Here is a 22,757-nt window from a genome sequence, read left to right on the forward strand (position 1 = left end):
GGGGTATGTTTTTATTTGAATAAAACAACTAAGGCAAATTCAGGAACCATTTTATACCCGTATTTTGACGAGCATGAGAGGCTGTGTGTGGCTCATTACATTAAAGAGTATGAACATCTCAACTAAAATCGTCTCAGAAGCAGTTATTAATAACTTTTATACTTCTGTTTAAAGTTGTGTCTGCGACTACACTTGCTTGTGGAGTGAAAGAGGTGATGAAGAAAGCACGTGTGGATGTCAGTTTGGTGCACATTCAGTGAGAAGTGCTACTGCTTTTAAAGCTTTTATGTTGGGAGGTGCATTGCAGGATATGTTGAGATGTGCTGATTGGTCGAATGATGGAATTTTAAGGAGGTTTCATTTTAAACTTGTGGTGAATGCTGATTTTTGTTTATTAGAGAAGCTTTGAACATGCAATAATGTTAGCTTCCTGACTTGCCATACAATGTAGATTTTCCCCAGCTTGATGGTCAGAAAATCTGGATTTTATTAAAGAGACTGACTCTTATATTATCCCTCCCTTTACCCATCCCCTACAGTTAATTTTGTTGTGTTTTTTTGCTATAGCCCATGTGTAACATAAGAAGCAGATGGAAGAAGCATGATCCTGGTGGGAAACAGTTGTGCTGGATTACAGAAGAAATGTTATTTGGACTTTGGCTTCCAATTTTGTGAAATACCTGGAAAATGTATTTATGTTGTGTTTGGCAGTACACTAAAAAAGAAGGATTATGGGTGGGAGTTCTGACCTTTTGTTGAAGTTTAGAAATTTGGTGAAGTTCTATATTTTTTAAAGAAGTTGCTGCAAGTAGTGGCAATAAAGGAGATTGCAATAGTATCAGCCCCAGTGTCTTTAATAAAATCCAGATTTTCTGGCCATCAAGCTGGGGAAAATCCACATTTTCCAACCGTCAGGTGTATGGAAGACTGAATACGCATTGCCAGGATTCGACCTTGTCACCTATCAATCACCACTTTGCCCCCACTACAACTTTTCAGGTTATTAAGATCTTCCAACATGCTTTGCTGTCTTTATAGTCTGTGGGCATTCCTTTGCAAATCCCTGATTTATATCATGAGAATTGAGAGCTGTCACAAGACCCATGCACACAAGTGGTGACTATCAACACAATGTTGTTAGCAACAGTATATGAATGGTGTCTTTTGGTTCCTGTACAATTTTGTTGTTCCTATGGGGTGACTTGGGGCTGTACAATCCATAACAATTACCATTCATTTCCTAATCACCATCTAGACACCATTCATCTCCCATCCATTGACCAAGTTTCATTCATAATCCACCATCCATTCACCATTCAGATACATCCTCCATCTTTTTTCCCTAGTTTTGGAAGAGTTTGACCTTTTCCACCCAGACCAAGTGAACTACACCTCTCTTTCATTGAAGCTCGGGCTTATATCAGTCGTCATTTATTTTCTGCACTGCTCCCAGAGCAAGGCCTGCCTCCACCGACTCAATGAGCATAAGGACGCTTCCCTTCAGTATATTTAAGGGGTCGTTTTTAATCTCCTCAAGAGTTCCGTGAGTCTATCCTTCTCCCTTCCGAGTGATATAGTGTGCACTAATGACCTTATCACTTACCCTAATTAAAAAGAGACAGGAACTTCTCGTGGTGATAGTTTTCAGAGGATTCAGATAGTCCTACCTCTCTTTCTGTAGTAAATGTACATACCAAGTCCCCTTTATTCTGTCCTGCCCTTTCTGAATTCCAAAAGGTGAGAAATACATTACTGAACAACTTCACTCACAATATGGGGCACTAAAGACCGAGTCTGCAGAATATCCTACTTTGTGTTTTGTTACATTGACCCATCAAATCGTTTCCCACTGGCGGGATGAGTCAATCATTTAACAGATCTTCTTTGCAAATAACCAAAGTCTTGGAAAAGGAGGAAGTTCTACAATTCTGTAGCAAAAATAAATTTGAATCATATGAAATTCATTTGGACTCAGTGAATAAGAAGACGGTATGCAGTCCAAATCACAACCATTTGTCATGTTTAGCTGTGTCTTCCAAATGTAATTGTCCAATCTAGCAAAGAAATAATATGCTTTTCATTTACGTAGTAAAATCCCATCTGCTCGTTGATAGTTTTGGAAACAACACTGTTCTCTATTCCCATTCGGCAGACATCCGCTTCAAGCTCAGTTCTGCATTTTGGCAACAATAATCATCCAGTCACACGGATCTGGCTAAGGGATTGTTGAAAATAAAATTCCTCACTGGATAATGTGCTCTTCCTACATGGCGAAGAAAAGTATACCATGTGATAAGCAGTACATTCGGTCGTAGTAGGATTGCAGTCAACCCAAGCATGAACACAAACAAGCTTCGTAATGTCACGTGCACAACCATTGCTTGAAAACTAGGTCTGCAACCACTATTTCCAAAGAGGCAAAATGCCTCAATAGGGAACATTTATGTGGGGAAAAAAAAGTAACAGAATGTGCAGGCAGATTTGTGCCTTCCAGCATTTTTTTGGGTAATATTAGGCCACGGGCAACATTTGAATTACGCTAACGTAATTTAGGTCATTGCAAGAATTACGTGTTACTCTTAATATGCAAAATTCTTGAAATTACTCCTTTGCGCCTCGTCATCATGTTTGAAGCAAAATGATATCGCTGGAACAACGTGAATGACCAGAAAGAGAGCAATTTTCACTCTCAGTACTTGTATTTTTGGGGCCAATTTTTTGTGCAAAATACATCATCCTGTTGCAAATGGATCTAAGGACGAATATTGTGCTGAACTATAATATATGAAATTTTTGCATTCCATGTAATTATGAGTAATTTCATGCAATTGTCCACAAATCAAATTTCACACAATTACGTGAAAAGAAATCACATGAAATTCACACACCCCTCTAGGTGATATAGAATAGAAGATCATGTGCGTGGTCCTCCTCTGACTCCCGGGTGTGCAACAGCAATTTATACTTCACCTTCCGTATCACTCTACCAACTTAAAACAGTCATTTGGCCTGTCTCCAAATCAGCAGGAAAGAACATAAGAAGGTAGGTGCCAGCGAAAAGAAACTGAGCGATTCACACTCAGTCATGTCGACCTCTTGAAAGCTGTGATTCACTAGATATTCTTGAAAGGGACTGGTTGTCCTCTTTCAGTGTTTTTTTGGCAGTTTCTGATGAGCATTCTCTATCCAAGAGGATGGGCCTCGTGAAAAACCAAGGATGTGTTATCTCCTAACCAGGTTTTGGTAATGCCCAGAAGGTCCTGGTTAGTATTTGAGATTACCTTCAAGATGTTGAAGAGGCTCTTGGTTACTGAAAGTGAAAAGATAATTAAGCAGCCAAGAGGCGTATGGAAAAGCAGAGGTTGTATGAAACTGTTCACGAGCTGTGATTTAGGTGACCCGTTATGTGCTCCTGTGGTCTGGGACCCAGGTATGATGTGAAAGGTTGGCTGCATGAGAATCCGGAGAAAACGTTGTCATTTATGTTATGATTGTTCATTACATGCATGCATCAATTCCACAGTTTAACAATTCCACGTAGTGCAAATGGCAGATACCACAGTTACCTCAAATGTGATTGTAGTCAGTGTATTCGAGACAGATGAAATATGAGGTGAATTTGCTAGGATTCAAACTCGTGGCTTGCAGGTCTCAATGGAGATCAGCAGAAAGCATTTAATTGGCTGAGCCTTCCTGCCATCTGCAAAACGCCCTGAGCAATGTGATCTCAAGCAGGTCCTAAACAGGTCCCTATGCGTGTTCGTGCACTGAGAGCTTGCTTCACTACACTGACGTAAGCACTTTATCTCTCGTTTTACTATTTATTGATCGATCAGTAGCACTGTATGTGGCCTTTTAAAATCTATTTTCTTCAATTAGTCGTCAAACTCATTGAAAAGTTGGCACACACCACTCAGGGAAAGGGCTAATTTTCTGGTTCTGTTTAAACATCCACAGAGCAAATAGTACCAAACCTGCTTTGGGCCATGCCAAATATACCCCAAAGTTTATCTCAATATGTGCAGCCCATGGTCCATCAACAATATATTTTTGATGTATCATTAAGGCTATGCAGAAACATGTGCCTCATCACACAGTATATGGGTCCATACCATACGAGTTACACATTTTCTAACACAAAGGTGCGGCAAAAAATATAGCCATTGGCTTTTTTGGGCGGTATCACCATTAAGACATGTTATGTTTCCTCTTCATGCTTCAAAATGCTGTAAATACCCAGGGGTTCTTAGTTCAATTGGACTCACTTTATCTACCTGAAAAGTCTGGAAGGCCAAGCAGCCTGCTAAGGACTCAAACTCATTACATACAGAACACTACATTTCTCATCAGTGATCATTTAACTCACTAAGTCATCCAGCTGGGTGAGAGCAGACAGAGTGATAGTTTGCAAAAAGTGTAGGAGGTGTGGTGCAAGATTAATAACCTCCCAAGCTTTGAAATCTGTCATTTCCAAATATTTTCACAATACTCGTGCAGTCATGTGTGTTTTTTTCACTCATAAGCTGGATGGGTCACACCTGGAGTGTTTACAATGTGATTTTTAGTGCTCAGTTTGGTTTAAACATGAAGGCGCTGCCTTCACGGAGGTCAGTTGGATAAATCATGGTGCCGGTTTTGGTGGTGAACGATAAGAGAATAGTTCCGGAGCACTGTGAGTCTATTGTTTGGTTTGCTTGAGAGCTAATTCACCAATGTTTTTATTTAGCACAGGGCACATTTGATTCCTTGGTTCAACATCATTTATAAGATGCATTAGGATGTATATATTTATTTATTTGTTTTTTGGGCTCAGTCACTTTTAACACGAAAAGAATAATTTTAATTCGATGCAGCACATCAATTTTTAATGTGATGAGTGAAGGCACGATTTGGTGGTAAGGATTTGCACATTGCATAAATGTGTTTTATATTTGTGTTTAACATGATTATTCAAGGTTGTTGGTGAATTCTTTTTTAGGGTCAAGCACGCAAGCACTCTATCCTTCTGTAATCTCTCTGTGGGCTTTTAACCATGTCCACCGCACGGCCATGAGTTTTGTTGGTTTATAGGTTTGCCTTTTAAAAATCACTTGATTTTATTTCTGAAAGGCATGCGTACGTCATGCCTTTTCCAATGTTTAGCCCTCCTCGAGCGCACAGGCCAACTACTGAAAACATACGAGGCTTCATGTTTTCAGTATGGTTTCTGGACTACTTTTTTTTTATATATGCAGCGCGATCTCACTGCACATTTGCTGATACATTTGACTGTGAGCGGACTTCTGTTTCATTTTGTGTGCTCCTTCACACTTACAAAGCTAATAGTTCTAATTCGAGCAAATGTGAGGCCCATTGCATTGTAAATGCTTGTTATATATTATGGTGAACCCTGACGAAGGGCTTTTCGCATCAAATGCATTGGGTAATTGTTCACACGGTTACTTTAATTAAGTTAAAGTGAATTCAGACGTGCGGGAGCTAAAGGGCGGATGGGCATTTCTTCAGTGATTAGAAGTTTGGAATCACATGGTCTCTGAAAATTAAGAACACTGAAACACACATGGATTACTTTAGATTACTGATAGTAATTGGTTAACTTTTGTGTGTAAGGCTGAGCGGCTCAGATTGGTGAGGGACGACTCACCAGTTATTTTTGAATTTTTATTTTTCACTGAAATAGAGATCAGCCCACGGTGCATGTCAGAAAGACAACCACAAGAACGGAATAGTTCTTCATCAAACGACCACACAAGTGTCTTAGGTTAAAAGGCTATCATCAGTGTAAATATCAGTAACATGTAGATTTTCGAGACCATTCATTCATTCACTTTTGGATTTCTTTAATGAACTTTACGTAACCTTTTGTTTACTTCGGAGCACGATAAGCAATAGAAATATTGTTTAGACCGAAGAAAAAATTATGCAGGGCCGATGTACGTCAGAATATCAATAACAAAAATAGCAAATGACATAAGCATCATGACTGAAATATTGTTTACAAATGCACTGCTCCTTTGGGTGTACACATTATATCTTTAGCCCCAATGGAGCCATATTTTTATAGAAGATATTTAGGGCTAAATATTTTTGTCAGAGATTTTGGTCATTTTGACCTCGATATTATGTTATCCTATTGCAGGGATCATCAGTAGATGCCAGTTGCTGATGTTTTGTGGTCACAGCTCCTGGTGGTTAAGAAGGTTAAACTTTACAGAGAAATTTGCCTTTTATGGTGAAGAGACTGGAACTAACACACAAAAAGTGATTGGGGGTGGTTTGCAAATATTCTAACCACTGGCAATCACTCAGGTAGCATTCCAAACCATTGTGTTTTTGCCCACCAGATTAGACCCAGCAATATCAAATCAGCATTGGTCCAGCTCCAACATGAACAGTCTACCCTGGACTTCCACACCAGGTTCTCTGTGAATCGGAACACAAGCAACCCAAGAACAGTTATGGCCTAGTTGCGCCTCTTCAGTCAGGTGCAGCTTGGTTCCAGTGGCACAGTGAGCACAGGAGCCGTGTCTGGCCATCCAACGAACACACTGCACACTACTTACACTTTTACATCAGAATCCTATGTATAGTGCAATAAGTTACAAGGAGGCTATCTCTAGTAAGGCAATGTACTGATATTGACCATTTTATAATAACTATGACTTTTGCACTAAAACCCTATTGCTCCTTTCCTGAGGGAAATGACTCTGGTTGTTCTTAATCCTTAAGGCTTTTCAATGAGGCCATATTGCTTTTCACCTGATCCTTGCACTCGCAGTTTTCCTGGAGAAATATACTGGTTGAATTCCTTATTGTTGCTTTTTCACTCTTTGAAGATAAAGAGCTACTCATGCCCTGCACATTTATGGGATTTCAGAGCACCTAAATCACTTCCCTCACCTCCAAGGGCAGTGTAGTCTTCCCTCAAGTGGTTCTGAAGAAGCCAAAAAGGTGTCTGATGGTAGATGTTCTGAATTACAGGTACAGTGGGATTAGAAAGGAGATAGGAGAAGAGCGCCGAAGGTGACAAAGGGGAGACTTTTATTATTCCCAATTCACAGAATCACTACACAGCCCTTGAGTTACAATGACTGTCGATCATATAGTGCTGGTCAGGGTAAGTGCAGCGCAAGCATTCATAGAGGTAGAGGTACAGACAGAACATGTGCATATGGGCTGAAAGCACAGTGTGCTCTAACAATTCCTGGCCGCACAGGAAAATAATATATGTATGTTATGTACTCTTCCCACATACCCAATGACAAAACATGAATATGCCACCCAGTAGTAACACCAGTTACAAATATTCTCCTAGGACCCGATTCACAAAGAAAAACTTTGAACTAAAGTCTATGTTTAGACCAAAAGCCTAAGTTAAGATTGTGTAGGGCGGCTCTGCACCACTGGGAAAGGGCAGAAATCCACTGGTTGTTCAAGATACAGCACATTTCTGTCCTCCCCCCCTGTGCTGGAGCACAAATTGCTGCCATGTGCCAGCACAGGCACCCTTGCACCAGGGTGCCTGGGGTATGGGGATGATTGTTTTTGTGCAGGAAGGGATATCTTCCTGCCAAAAACAATCAATGGAGGCATTTTCCTTCTTCTATGTGTGCTGCATATTGCAGCACACATAGGAAGGGGGAAAAAACGGGGAGAAATAAAGATATTTTCCCCCGCTATGTCACTCTTATGTCACCCCTGAGGTGGCGTAGGCTTTTGACGCATTCCCAGGTTTACAAAACCTTGTAGATCTGGGAATGCGTCCAAATCCATGGAAGCTGCATGGGAACACCCACATCAACACCTATGGAAACACCTCCCTGACGCAAAGTAAGGCAACACACCGACTTGCACTGCATTGCCTTACTCCTTATCTACAAGGCCATGAAAAGACAGGCAGAGTGGCTCTGCGTGGCCATGAAAAGGCACGCAGAGTGGCTTTGCGTGGCTTTGTAAATATGGGCCAGCAGCCTGCGCCACCAGTGCGTCACTAAAAGTGATGCTGCGCAGCCCAGGCTGCTTGTAAATATGGGTCTTAGACTTTCGATCTAAGTTTACCTTTGTGAATCGGGCCCCTAGTTCTGGAGAGCCACTTTGATCAAGGTAAAAAAAATACAGAATATTAACTCAAAATGAACTAATACTTGGTAGCCAGATTAGGTTCTCACACCTACTTGCATGGGATCAATATGAAGTAGTAACTCAAAGGTAATTTTTTAAACGTCTGTCAGTACAATATGATGAAGTAATTTGTAATTGCTTGTGAAATAATCTAATCGATTGTACCTCATTAATTTGAAAAGTTTACTTCTAATTTATCTTACTTCCCATTTTTAATGTAATTTTTTACTTTGTTTTCCTCTGCACTTCAAATTATATGTTTCTTCCAAATGCTTATAGTTTAATTTCTAATGTGGTGTTTTCCTTTGTACTGTTTTCCCTGCATCCCACTGCCTCCTCCTCTCTACCTTATTTTAATTAACCTGTCCCTTCCTTCTTTTCACCTTTTTTTCTCTACCCTACAATTCATGCCTCTTCATCTCATTCTTGTGAGTTCTTTTTCATCCATGTGTTCTCCTTTTGTGATTGTTTCCCTTTCTTTTCCTCCACCTCGAACCCCTTTCTAGCGTCCTCTGTCTTGCTCTGGTTCAAAGCCTCATGACAAAAAAATAAGTCCCGGTCCCCAAAAATAGATTCCCCTGTCCATCACCTGCAAACACCTGAGCAAAGGAAGTACTGTTGATAGCCCTCAGCTATAAAAACAACTCCATGCAGTTAAATGTAAATTTTGAAGTACCCTGCAGTGGTACAAAAATTGCCCCCATGAACCTAACCTGAGTCCGCTCCCACAAGTGATTTAATATGAAATGCACAAGTGGCAGTCCTAATCCATTTTAAATTAGTTATGAAGTTTTGTAGTCGCTTTTCTAATAGCACAATTTTACCTGTAGTGCAAAACAGCACAAAACTATTTATTCCAATTTTGTTCACTGATTCAAAATGTGTGAGCCTATGTTATTTTTCCTTCCTGTTTTGCCACCCTTTTCATCATGGCTTTGCCTGGTTTCTGGGTAAGTTTATTTTTTTGTGGTGACTTGCAAGAACAAATCGGGAATTAGTTTTCCTGGCAACTCCAACCATTCAGTAACTGGTATGTAAATGTTAAACCTCTTCCATACGTGCAAGAAACCACCAGCCCTGTCCAGCCTTTCTCATGCCCATACACTCCATGACCCTTTACCAATCCCATCCCCTTTCCATAAACAAGAGGGAAGACGTTGAAGTATTAACAGCCGCAGTTTATTACATCACATTACATGGCGCATTAAAACATCACAACTAGTGGTCATAAATACGTTCCATGTATGCACTATACAACTCTAAGCTTTTGTGATTGTTCATCGGGATTGTTTCTCAACCTGTTTGAAGCCAGTGGTCATGCACAACCTCCTCTACAATGGCCTTCTTGGTCAGGTACCCAACGTTTGGTGGCTTCTAGGCTCCCCCCTTGCTACCAGTCTCTATGGGCAGCCCCCCTGGCCATGCCCGGGCTGCAAGTGACGTGTCCACCCACTGCTGACCCTCTGGTGGCCCCCCTCCTGCTCCTCATGTCCCTGCTGTGAGGCATCCCAAGGACACTGTTGAAGCAGGTCTACTTTTAGGCTATTGTTCTTCTGGCCGTCTATGTCTTGTATACGCCATGTTGCCTGTGGTTTCCCAACCACATGCAGCTCCCTCTTTGCCTCCTAAGAGAAACTTACCTGATCCAATGCCCCCACTATGTTTTGCAAGAACATGATCATGCCCATGCCTGTCAAGTGTATGCCGTCTGCCTTGTAATACCCAGGTGTTTTGAGGTTGATGAAACAGTGTCTCACAAAGCCTCAGGAGTTTGCCCTGCATACCTTTGCTTGTGGATATATTTAGCTTACTCCTTGATCTCTCTACTGCCCACTGTCCTTAGCCCCGCTCCATTCTGGTCTCGCTATGATCTCCGAGTATGGGAGGTTTGCAGGGTGCAACAACAGTGCTACCGCTGTGAGCCCAGACACCAATGCCGCTAGCGGGTCCTTCCTCGTCAGGCAGGCTAAGTCGTTAACACTTAAGAGTACCACCACGGCACCTGGCTTTTCCTCCCGCAGGGAAGGTGCTCTGTATGGCGGGGAGCAGCTGGACCCATCTCATGCCTGTCCTTCATAACCAAGTCACTGGCATGTTCCTCAGCCACAATCCTCTGTAGTCCTTCTGCGCTCGCATGATATACAAGTGGCCTATTTCCATTTTGCTCCTTTTCACCAACCTCCTCACTGGGATCGAACCAGACTGCCTCCTCTGGGGAAGCTGGGTGTTCATCACTCCTTGGCTCTGCGTGGTGGTATGGCTCCGTGTTGGCATGCCCGCATTCCCAGTGCTCATCCCAGGCCCCGCCTACAGGCCCCCGAATCTTTAGTGGGGGCTGCCGTTCTGGCTGAAATCACTTGGGGCCATGAGGGCAGCACCATTCTCCTTGCTCTGTGCTTTTCCTGTTGTTGGTGCTGTCCCTTCTGTGCCTCTCTTTACTCCTGTCCAGCCTTGCTCCGCTGCTCCCGGCACATTCTCCCTTGACTGAGCTCTTCCTTGTGTGGCCAATAGCTCCTGTGTCCTCATCAGTAGCTCTTCCAGATCAGCGTCCAGCTCAAGCACAGTGTTGTTCTTGCTCGCTGTCTGCCTTTTCGTTGCCACTGTGCTCCCATTCTCATCACTGAAACAAGTGGGGTGTTTCCTCTCCCTGCCCCAGCCCGCATTACTCTTTCCTTGCTCCATTGCCTAGCTCGTGCAGCCCTTTCTTCCCTTTATGCCTACTGAGCTGATTGCAGATCCTTGGAGTTGGTCTGACCTACTATCGCACTGTCCACAAACTTTATTCAGCAGCACGTGCCTATACTACTGTTGTGACTTGGACCCAGCTCCCTGAGGCCACATCCAATCGCTAGTCCACCAGACGCTGCCTAGCATTCTTTTGATTAGTCAAGCAGCTCCTCATTGTCAATGTGCACTCCACAAGATCTGCTCACAGCCCTTTGAAAGCAGAAGTGTTCCTCCCGCCGCCGGTTACTAAGGCTTAGTATGCTGTGTGTGGGAGGGGACTGCGGGGGGTCGACGTAGTGCCCTCAGTGCAAAGTACCCTCATGGTCCTTTAAAACTGACTCACTCCTCCAGTTGCTGGTTGCTTATGCCCAGATTGCCACAGGGTGTGAAGTTCATTCGGGGTGCATTGCAGTGTGAGGCCCGCACGGTTCAGAAGCCCGCTCTCGGGGTAAGCAGGCAGGCATCACGCCACAGGCAGCGGGCGGGTCCCAGCATGCCAGATGCCTTCTGCTGCACCTCGATGGTGCTGCTCATACCCCAGGGGATGTTCTCCCTTGCCATGTGCGCCTCCGATGCTCCTCTCTTTGCTGCGCGGCGATGCTTCACACTTCCGGGACATTAAGCCTATTGACCGCGATGGGATCAAGAAGCTGCTCCAAGCGATCCTCCGATGGCGATTCCTCTGACGGACAAAGCTGAGAGGGAGTTCAGTATATGGGGGTGCTGTCCTGCACTCCTCCTTTTGACCTCACTCTTGCTGTTGCCACTCTCCTGATTGGTGGTTTTGAATCCTGCCATCCAAATTCCTGTCTGCTTTTTATGGGCTGGCAACCTCCCGCGGCTTATTGTCCCTACCCTCGGGAGGCGTTAATTGCGTGCCTCAAACTAGTCCGCTTCGCTGACCGTCCAATGTCCATTTGCCTCCTAACCGATGCACCAGAAATCACTCACATCAGGTGATCAGTGCTTAGTGCACCACATTGCCCTTGCCTTTACTCAAGACATCTTAATTTTACTAACTTTTCCCTTAAACATTAATTGGCGGCTGTTCATCACCTAAAACTTTTAATTTTGAGGTTATTTGAAATAAGTTAATGTCCTTCTCTACACATACTAACATATTTTTTGCATTTTAGCTTCACCTCATCCTACCCTTGAGTGGGAATCATTGTGGTGCCTATAATGGAACTTCACTGTAGGCTGCAGCAAAATCAGATCTGAATTTTAGTGCTGGCCTTACATTAACCTATTCTTAACTCTGTGGAGTATAGTGTTCTTGGAGGAGTCAGACTACCTTAGGGGATGGATAAGAACGTTATGTACCATATGACAATTTTTAGGTCTGGCTTAATACCATTAGCTGTCGTCAGAGCTCATCTGTTGGACAAAAAGTAATGCAGAGGAAATCGCTTTGGGTCGGCCCCCTTCCGAGATTTATTGTTTTGGATCACCCACTTTTAATTACTGATTGAGAAAAGTCTCACTTAAAATTGAATGGGGTATTTCCTCTTTTTTAAATTGTTATAACTCTAACCAAAACAAACTCTTGTTGTTTGAAGTATATGCAGTGTGTTAGCTTTGGTGAGTTGTCAGCAGCACAACACGCATTTGAGGAATACACAGTATGCTGTTGGCAGATTTATTAATTTTTAGTCCAATGCAGCTCAGCACCCAAAGTTGTTGCGTTGTGGCACATTGTGCTAGGGAAAAAACCTGCACATATCGATATTTATTAACAAGCATCGGCAAAGCCAATAGGTCTCTCATATAAGATTTATTGACCTTTGCCAAAGATTTTAGCCTTGCTATAGAGCATCAAACTGCTGTGCATTATGGCAAAAAAAAGGATGCATTGACATGGTCGCTGCATCATTTTTAGGCACTCACATACGATTGAGATGCCTTGGCCAGTTAGAAAAGCACACAGGTTTTTTTCTTATTTACTGATCAAAGATGGATCCATAAATAATACAAAAATAGTGCAGAAACATATTATCAAAGCATTTTCATAAATGTAAATTTATGTGCAGTTTGCAGGAGTGGGTTGGGGGCAGGTAGGAGCGAAGCAATTTGGCAGGAAGGTGTGAAGTAACACACAGGCTTGGGGTGAAGGAACATGGTGGGCAGGGAAAAAAGCAACACGCAGTAGAGAATATGGGTGAAAGAGAGCAATGTGGAATGGGGGAGAAGCATCTGGGTAAGAGAGAACACTGTGGGGGGGGGGGAGAAAAGCACACAAAGGGGCTGCCGGAAATGCCCTCTCATGAAGTGCCTAAACAGAAAGAAGTTCCTTAATAGTGAGCAGAGGGAGCAGAGGAAGCATAGAGGCCAAAATTCCAGGGGAGGGACAAACACAAAATGGATAGGCTGAAAAAAGGAAAGACATTTAATAGAAAGTAAGCAAGGGAGAGTGACAATAAAGGCAAACAATTTGTAAGCAATTAGTCGCTGCATGTCCCAGCATGTTCTTTGTAACCCCGCAATATGCTGTTTGTAACAAGACAGCTTTCTGCTTGGTAGATTTGACCTAAAAGTTGCCCTCCGCCACTGTCATTACCTGCACTGATGCACAAAAAGGATGCCTATTGACACGCACAACCTTTGTATCAGAGTGCAGAGGTGTGTGAATGCAGTCTAGCATAAGATTTGCACTGAAAGCATACCTTTTCAGTATGAAGTCTTATAAGTACAATTTTTTTATATATATATTCCACACATCGGAAGTGCGCTAACAGTGCAGTGCACATGCAATGTGTCAAATGATTCGAAAAATAAAACCATTCGTCAAGTTAGCGCCTTCTTTAAGGAGGCATTATTTTTTTTTTACCCAAAACCTGACCTATCTCAATAGATTAGGCATTGTGTCAAAATATTGTGGGTGTTTGCGCCGATCCTCCCATTTCACACTCATGTAACACAGCCTTGATGCAAAGTAGTGTAAGGAGAAGAACTATTCTTGCACAGAAAAGGGCAACTTTTCAGCACAAAATACCCTTTGTGCTAGAAAAATAAATACTCTTCCAAGATTTTACACCAGTTTGCGTTAATATGGTTTACTCATGCCAACGCAATGTCTTAGTAAATCTTCCCCTGCACTTTGGGAGTGCTGAAGGAAGATAGTCTACAGACGAAACAGCAAGTGCCTAGTTGCTAAATTTCTCAGAATTATCATTTTTCCAAACTGTCTGCTTTTTTAGCATGTTTTATTCTATTTAATAACATTGGTTTTGAGTATTACTCTTAAGTTTGTTTTGGGCAGAGATCACTCACATGACCAATCCAAGACATACCACCTTGGTTTCCCCATATTGTCTTAATTTCAGAAATTGGAAAGCCAAGTCCTGGACTACAAAAAGCCACTGCAATGCCACAGTAGTATTAAATGTGTGCAGTACCAGAGCTATTTAACAATAACAACAAGAACAATATGCTACATATACTGTACCATTGATGTCGGGTTTCCCAGGCAAGAAACATGAAGCCAGTCCCCATTTGAATGTTGATTAAATGATTTTTGCTCTAATCGCACTGGATGCATAGTTTTTCTGACCTTTCCTTAGCTTGACCCTTGTGAACTTACACATGTGGGCACTGCATTTGATTGTATTGATTTCTTGTTCACTATCAGAAAAATATATATAAAAATGCTGTTTTTGCACAAACTTCACTGAGGTTTCTAGTACACTGTTGGTAGGTTATGCTGCATAATCGGTGCAACACATAGGATGGGATTCATAGATGTATATGCACTTTATAGATTTTATGACTTTTTTAGACAGAAGCTATTAGACATAGTCTAACGTTTCACACTTGACAGGTTCTATTAGCTGTGAATTTCAGTATTTTTGCAATATATTGTACTTTTCCGAGCATTATGGGTGGGACATTCCATACAATCAATAAAATCACTACTTTGCAGACTCAACAGGAAATATCGTTTTCAAAATATGTGATGTTTACTGCTGGGCACAGAACAGCCTGACATCCAAAATGTCAGCTGTCAAATCTGATTTCACATTGTGTGTCAACAACTAAAAATATAAATTATATGTACAGTATACTTATTTATAAGAGCTTTCAGCCACCCTCTAGTTCTATTCGGCTGTTATTGTGCCATTCACATTTTTCTTCCATCCCCTACACCATACGGCTGAGCGCAATGGGATAACTTTATAGTGAGTGATGACATTCTGCCCTTGCACAAGCAACACATCTGCAACGTAGTTATCTTCCGTGCCAAGATCATATATGGCAATGTGTGCCTTCTCAGAGCAAAACGTATTTTTTTCAGATTGATAAGGGCCTGGCAGCTTCACCAACAGCCACGTTTTGCAAAAACAATGAAAAAACAAAACAAGCATTTGCAATACTAAAATACTGGCAGTCGACACCACACACATTGGCTTTGCCAATGCTTGTTGAAGGAATGAAGTGTGCTGTATAGTACCTGTACTTACAACTTGGCCTATGTTTTACAGTACAAGGCCTGTCTCACAACCCAAGCAATTAATAGGTCTCACCTACCAGAGAGCGTACATGTTGTCTTTTGTGAGACATTTTGTGGGCTTACCAAGAACATACGGGGGCTTAGAGCCCACCCATTTATTAATATTGGTTGGTTTCACTTTCACTCTCACTTGCCTGTTTCTTATTTCTGTACCAGCATGTCAGTCTTGTGTTTGTCCCTCCCATAAATCATTGACTCATTAACATCACTTTTACTTGGCTGGCTTCTTTTTTTTAATTATTTCCCAATTCCAATTGAACGGAAGTGTGTACGCAATGAAAATGTACTGTAAGCTCTAACTAGGTTCCATTGCTCTGCAAACTGATAACAGAATGTCCTTGCATCCAGATGTGCAAGGACACGTTAAATGTATAAGCTGCACAGAAATATTAAAGGCATCATTTTTTGGTGCAGATAATTCAACAATAGTTGTGCAGTTAGCATTCTTTTTTATTTGAGCCATCACGTTTTTTATACATTTAAATCCCTATGAATAACAAACGGATGTTAACATGGCATGGTGGAAATGTAATTTTTTTAAGATCCTTGATCAACGCCACCATAACTTAATAAATGTTTTAATCCTATTTTACGATACTGAAACCATATGTTCAAACAATTTAAAATATTCAAATTACATAACTCTCTTCGTCATTTTAATTCAAATTAAATTCACATTTAATCCAAATTTCACTGACTACAATTTGGGGATTAAAGATGAAGCAACTAGTTTTGTAATATAAGTAAGTAAGCGTGAGCAACTTCCTTTATTCCTAATACTTTCATGAAGATGAAAGTTGGGGCGTTCAAAATGAATGTAATTTGCTTTAACGTAGGTACCCAGAATTTTGGGTAAAAATTAGGTGAATTTACGGTTGAGTCCATCAAATGCAAATTTGTCTTTTGGCCCTATATCTTAGCATAAAATGCACCTTTGCGTAAGGATGCATTTCCTGGTAAAAACAGCATAAACAAGCATTTGCAATGCAACGGGTCTCGCATTTCTCCAAGTTAGAGCTATTAGCAGTTGTAAACTCCCAACCGGACTTTTCTTGAATCATTAAATGGAGAAAAAAAATGAGCACGATCGCACTGCTAAACAAGAGAGATCGCGCTGCGAAAAAAGAGAAAAAGTAGTCCACAAACCAGACGGAAAACAGCGAGCCTCGTATGTTTTCAGTACTTGGTCGCTGCACTCTAGGAGGGCTAACCACCGGAAAAGGCATGACGTATGCATGCCTTCCACTAATGAAAGCAAGCAGATTTTAAAAGGCAAGCCGATGAACCAATGAAAGACACTGACATGACATGGACGGGGCTCCGAGCCCTTTTCTAACTACTACAGCGTCTCGCAAGCGATACGCATGCACAAGCGCATACTATGCAGGCTTGACCCTAAAAACTAGCAACAGCTGCTCACATTCTGGCTGTTTGCATTATTCCTGTGCATTTGCAGTAACATTTTAGCGCAAATGGTGCACAATTACTCCATGTGGCATAATCGTATAATTTCAAGAATATGCTGTAACAATTTTAATACAAAAATAGATAAATAATACAAATTATGTCGGCATAATGTAAAGTTCGACTGAGACTATTTGAAAGTGATGTCTGACATCCCTTTTAGCAATCAACCTGAGAATACCTTAAAAACCAATAGGTAGTATGTAATAGAATTTCCAATATGTCCAATTCATCCAGGTGAATGTAGGCCATGTCAACAAAAATCTTCGTAGTTCTGTTTTTACTTTGCTTTACTTTGTAGCATTACCAGATGAATGGCTCTTAATACTGCATCGATGAGCTTGCAGCATTGTACTGCAGGCTAACATTCTGGACAGTGAGGTCATCAAAAGCACTGTGCGGGTGACTGGCTGTCCAAAACGTTTAGTAAATGCACCCGCCTCCTCTCACAGTCTGACTGGGCCAATACTTCATGACTTCCCTAGTTAGAGGACTGACAGACAATTCTACAGGTCCACAAAGTCAGTGTACTTATAAGTAGAAGGTTCCAGTGGGTAATGTCCTTCCTGGTTCATTTAGAATCTGTAATAAAAGGGGTCCTCAAGAAAGTTGATGACCTATCCAGGCGCAAGTAGGCTGAAATATGTCGACCATTTGATGTGAAGGACATGTAATTCGTTCCCATCCCAACACACTGTTTTTAACATTACCCTATCCCGTTTACAATAAATTAGTGATTTATCTGGTATAGAGGTAATTTTGACTCACTTTCACTGCCCTTTCTCACAGATCCCTACATGTCTCCATAACAACTGGTGACTGTCCATCTAGTAGGAGGTCAAAAAGACCTGATGATCATGCTATCAGCTAATAGTACACCGGAAGCGACAATATACCGCTGGCAGAAAATAGCTGGTGAGGCTCTTAAAACAAGCACTGAGCAACTCTGGTGAAATATATGGACGATTTTACTCCTGTTGATGTTTAAAGCATTTTACCACTGCCATTTGCTGCTGGGTTGAATGAGAGTCATGTGTGATTAATTGTACATGAGTTATGTAGCAGACCTTTACAAGCGTTCTCACAGTTGTTACCAATACTAGAAATAATCAATCAAAAAGAGAATCTATGTGTATTTCTTACCTATTTATTTCATTTTTTCTGTACTCCATACTCCCTTTGCATTAAGAAAGGTTTTTATCGGTTATGTTGTGTTTGAATTATGAGTTGATTCTAGATTATTGTCTGCTCTACAGAACATGGGAACTTTGCAATATGATACTGAAAATAAGTAATATCCTACTGTGTATACTAGTATTTTTAATAAAAATGTTTTTAAAAAGAGAGATGGGAATAGCAAGTCAAAACTAAGAAAAACTGCTACAATGACTATGGTTCTTCAAATACTAAACTATGAACAATGACTAATCCTTCCATTTTGGATTCACAAACAATCAATTTGTAGATCACTTACTTTTTGTCCTTTAACTCCACTGCAATCACATTTGTTTCCGCTCCCACATCCAGTGCATGCCTGTGAAATAAAAAAAGTAGTAATTGATTAAATAAATATGGAGTGTAGTGCAAAGAAGTGAATTTGTTGATCTTCTCTACCACTATAAAATATTTTTACAATGAATTGTAATTGAAGCCATATAGAGACTGCCCACTCATTTTGTCTGTAATTATCCACATTTATTTTGGGATTTGTGAACAAATGAAGCTGATACTAGTAGAGTACCATGTTTATTAAACTGAGAAAAGAGCACTTGCACTTGAATGTCTGACTGATTTCAATGATATGAACAACTATAGATAATAAATCAATATTCTTGTAAAAAACAAAAACATTAGTATCAAACGTGCACATCTGCAGATATTTAAGCCCCATTCCAAAAATTCCCAACATTTTTAGCTCTATTATTTATCATTCAATACAGCTAATAGCCTGGCAGCCAGAAATGACAACATTTAAAATCACTCAAAAAAATATTTCTGTTTTTATCCACATTCAAAAATAAATACAGGAAGAAAAATAAATGGTTTTCTATTTGAATTTATCTGTAACAATCAGTAAAACGCAAAACAGGGAGCCTTAATTACTATGTAAATCAAAATCTACAAACATTTTACTAATTTCCTTCCACCCTGGAAAAAATCTATACCCCACCAACCAAGCCTAATAAAAAGGTGCTCTCATTTGAGTGTAGTTAGACTACAACCAATAAGTGGTAAAATAGGCAAAAATTCATTCACATTTAACTTTTTATTTGACTTCCAGAATGAAGACACTTTTCTACAATTGATGCCAGGGTGTCAAACATTTTGGGGGTCATTCTGACCCTGGCGGCCGGTGACCGCCAGGGTCACCGACCACGGGAGCACCGCCAACAGGCTGGCGGTGCTCCCTCGAGCATTCTGACCGCGGCGGTTCAGCCGCGGTCAGAAACGGAAAGTCGGCGGTCTCCCGCCGACTTTCCGCTGCTCGGGGGAATCCTCCATGGCGGCGGAGCGCGCTCCGCCGCCATGGGGATTCTGACACCCCCTACCGCCATCCTGTTCCTGGCGGGTCTCCCGCCAGGAACAGGATGGCGGTAGGGGGTGCTGCGGGGCCCCTGGGGGCCCCTGCAGTGCCCATGCCAATGGCATGGGCACTGCAGGGGCCCCCGTAAGAGGGCCCCGCAAAGTATTTCAGTGTCTGCAAAGCAGACACTGAAATACGCGACGGGTGCAACTGCACCCGTCGCACCTTCCCACTACGCCGGCTCCATTCGGGGCCGGCGTCCTCGTGGGAAGGTAGATTTGCCCTGGGCTGGCGGGCGGCCTTTTGGCGGCCGCCCGCCAGCCCAGGGCAAATCTCAAAATACCCTCAGCGGTCTTGTGACCGCGGAGCGGTATTTTGTCGGGGGAACATTGGCGGGCGGCCTCCGCCGCCCGCCAATGTTAGAATCACCCCCTTTGTCCTTTGGAGCAAGCTTGCTTTATAGCTAAAGACTGAGACGAAACGCTCTGACTCGTAATTTGCTATGATAGAATCACAAACAACGATTCCATTGCCTGAAGGTTTTAGTGCCAGAACGAACACATTGCTTCAAATTCCATTTTCATTTTACAGTAACAAAATTAAAAAAATATGAGATGACAGAGCACTCTGTCCTTAAGCTCAACACACCTCAGGACAGATATTTAAGGGGAAAAAGTTCTCGGTCCAAAAGTACACTTCTCCCTTGCTTTAGACCCACAAATCAAACATCTTTGTGAGATTTTTTGCCTCCATTGCTAACCTCAGGAAGTTTCTCACTCTCCAGTTGGAATCACATTACACCCTCTTTTCACGCAAAAGGAAACCCTTAACATTGTGGCTTTGACTCACTCAGTCCAACTCTGTGCTCTCATTCGCGTTGGCTGTAGGAGAATCTAAAGGAGATTAAGTTCATAGTTCATACTGTGTTCTTTAAACACTTCCAGATCGATGATTAATACATTATGTAAGTGTTATCACCCACTGCCACGAGCAACAACTGCTGTTAAATACGTCCCATGAATAAAGGTGTGGCCAAGGACTAAGGGCCTCATTACGAGTTTGGCAGACAGACACGCCGACTGCCAAACTTGCGGGGAAGACGCTACCACCATGGTGGTGGCGTCCCCTAAGCGTATTACAATGTTCCCGCTGGGCTGACCAGCAGGAACATTGTATTTCGCCGTTCATGCTGGACTGACCTGTGGAAACAGTGCTACAGTATTGGTCTTGGTTCCCTTAAGGTAACCGAGGCCAATACCGTAGCCCACCGGCACCATCAGAATGCGCACTGTCTGCAAAGTAGACGGTGCCCATTCCAATGGTGCTGTGCCGCTGATGTGATTGTCACTTTTTAATAAAAGTAAACGCCACAAAATAAAAAAAATAAAAAAATATTCCACTGCCTAAACATAGGTGTTAAATACGTGTAAACAACTTTGAAGTGTAACCATTGCCTTTAATTTCAGTAGAACTGTAACAGTGTTTCTTTGCGGGTAGCTGTACTTATAACTTTTTAAGATTTGATGCAGTTTCCATGGAAATATGATTCTTACTGTGGCAATGGCAGGGTACTGGTGACTTTGAATTGCTGTAGCACAACCTCATAAGGATGACTAAACAAATAAAATTAATAGATTGGCCTTCCTCCCCTGACAGTGGACGGCACTTTTTTTCCAGTGGATGTCCGTGGGTTATTAGGAAAAATTCAGTAACTCACATTGCAAAAGAGTCAGTGGCTGACCCCATGCTGTTTGTTTTGATGAACAGAAGCAAAATATAAATGACAGTTGAACACCTTACTCAAACCCCTCTATGTATATAAATATGTTTTGTTACTAATTAATTTTTATTACATTAGGCTGTGAATACAGCTGAAGTTGTCTCGTTACAGATTACAAGTCTGGGATAGAGAAGGGACTGCCGCACAAGAACTGGTTAGCATGTAAATAGAGATGATCGTTGCCTTCAAACCATGCTTTCTCGTTGGCTGGAAGGAAGTAAATGTTTTCCCAGGAGTGAGAATTTGACTTGATTTTTGTAGAAATCATACTAATAACAACACAACTCACGAACTCAATGAGTCAAAAGCAAATGCAACTTTCCTGTGAAAAAGGATCATATAGCCTTCAATTATTCTTCTAGTACTTTGAAGCACTGGTTTTCATGAAAGATATAAAACAATAGAAAGATAAGCACAGACAAAAATTGATTTAATGCCAACTCTGCATACATTGAATTGGGAAATGAGAAACCGAGTAAAAGTAGTAGAAGTGATCCAGGTTTAAGTTCGCACTTGCACTAAATGTAAATGTTTTCAAAATCTTAGCAGTACAAAATGTCAGATAAATGTAGAAAGAATGCAAAACTGGCCAGAAATACATTAATAGGGTGAAATTCAGCCACTTTCAAAGAAATAGTAATAAAAACGAAGGGAAACTGAGTAGAGATGAGAAGGCACGAGGAGAAAGAGACAGGAAGAAAATTAAGGATGAAGGAAAAAAACTGAAGTTGCAACCCAGGAAAAACATTCAGTGTGGACAACCAGAGCACATTTCACATTGGGGTGTGCTTGCATACTGCAATGGCCAATTTATCCATCACAGTGTAAGAAAGGGTCACAGAGCACCGAGTAGCCCAACCAGTGCTTAATTTGAGCCAGTGCCTTCCAGTGGGACCCACCAGTACTAATTTTTGGAGAACAGCACTTAATTTTCCTCATCAAACTTTTACAGAGCAAGAGTGGAAAACCACAAAAAAAGGGGGAAAGAAGGAGGAAAAGAAGGACAGAAAAACTGTCACAAAGGGAGAACACAGGGACCTGCAAGAGGGAAGTAAAGGGGCAGGGAGTGTCTGTTAGTGGATTAAAGAGGCACCGAACACGAAGCCTTCGTATTCGGAGCACAATCATTTACTAGTGCCGGCCGTGGGCTTCCGAGCAGAGCTTCGGGCACCAGCACTCAGGGTTTCACAAATTAAGTACTGAGACCAACGCGCTGTTGTTGGGCCTTCTGGTTAGCGCAAGTACTGCAGTACCGTGTTCTTTTCTGAGACCACCAACTCCATCTCCACCATCTCCAGCTCTCTCTGTTACCGCGACTTCTCCTTCCAGTAATGATTAGAGAAGCTGTGCGTGACAGTAAAGAGCTGCGCGACTTTTCTGTGGCTCGCGTAGGTTTGGTGCAGGAGTTACAACTGCGACATTAGAAAGGTTACTGTCCTGACAAAGGCAGGCTTGTTCAACTAAAAGTCAAATGTCAAAATACGGAGTGTGGAAATATATGTGTAATAATGTGAAAAGGGAATTGTACCAAATAGTTTCTTTCCCAAAACGACAGCATCCTGGTAATCTAGGGTGCAAGTATTTGGCATACAAGTGAAAATATGAATACACCCGACTTTATCTGAACATAAAAA

General features: G+C 41.8%; 1 protein-coding gene across 1 annotated transcript in view; it reads right to left on the reverse strand.

Moving 5' to 3' along the window:
- COL4A1 (collagen type IV alpha 1 chain) overlaps positions 1–22,757 on the reverse strand; it is a 521,418-nt gene that overhangs the window by 369,551 nt on the left and 129,110 nt on the right. Inside the window, exon 2 of the mRNA XM_069205109.1 lies at positions 18,294–18,353. Within this exon, the coding sequence (XP_069061210.1) occupies positions 18,294–18,353 (60 nt within the window). The remainder of the gene's footprint in view (positions 1–18,293; positions 18,354–22,757) is intronic.

This window comes from Pleurodeles waltl, chromosome 8, assembly GCF_031143425.1.
Source record: "Pleurodeles waltl isolate 20211129_DDA chromosome 8, aPleWal1.hap1.20221129, whole genome shotgun sequence".
Lineage (NCBI taxonomy): Eukaryota > Metazoa > Chordata > Amphibia > Caudata > Salamandridae > Pleurodeles > Pleurodeles waltl.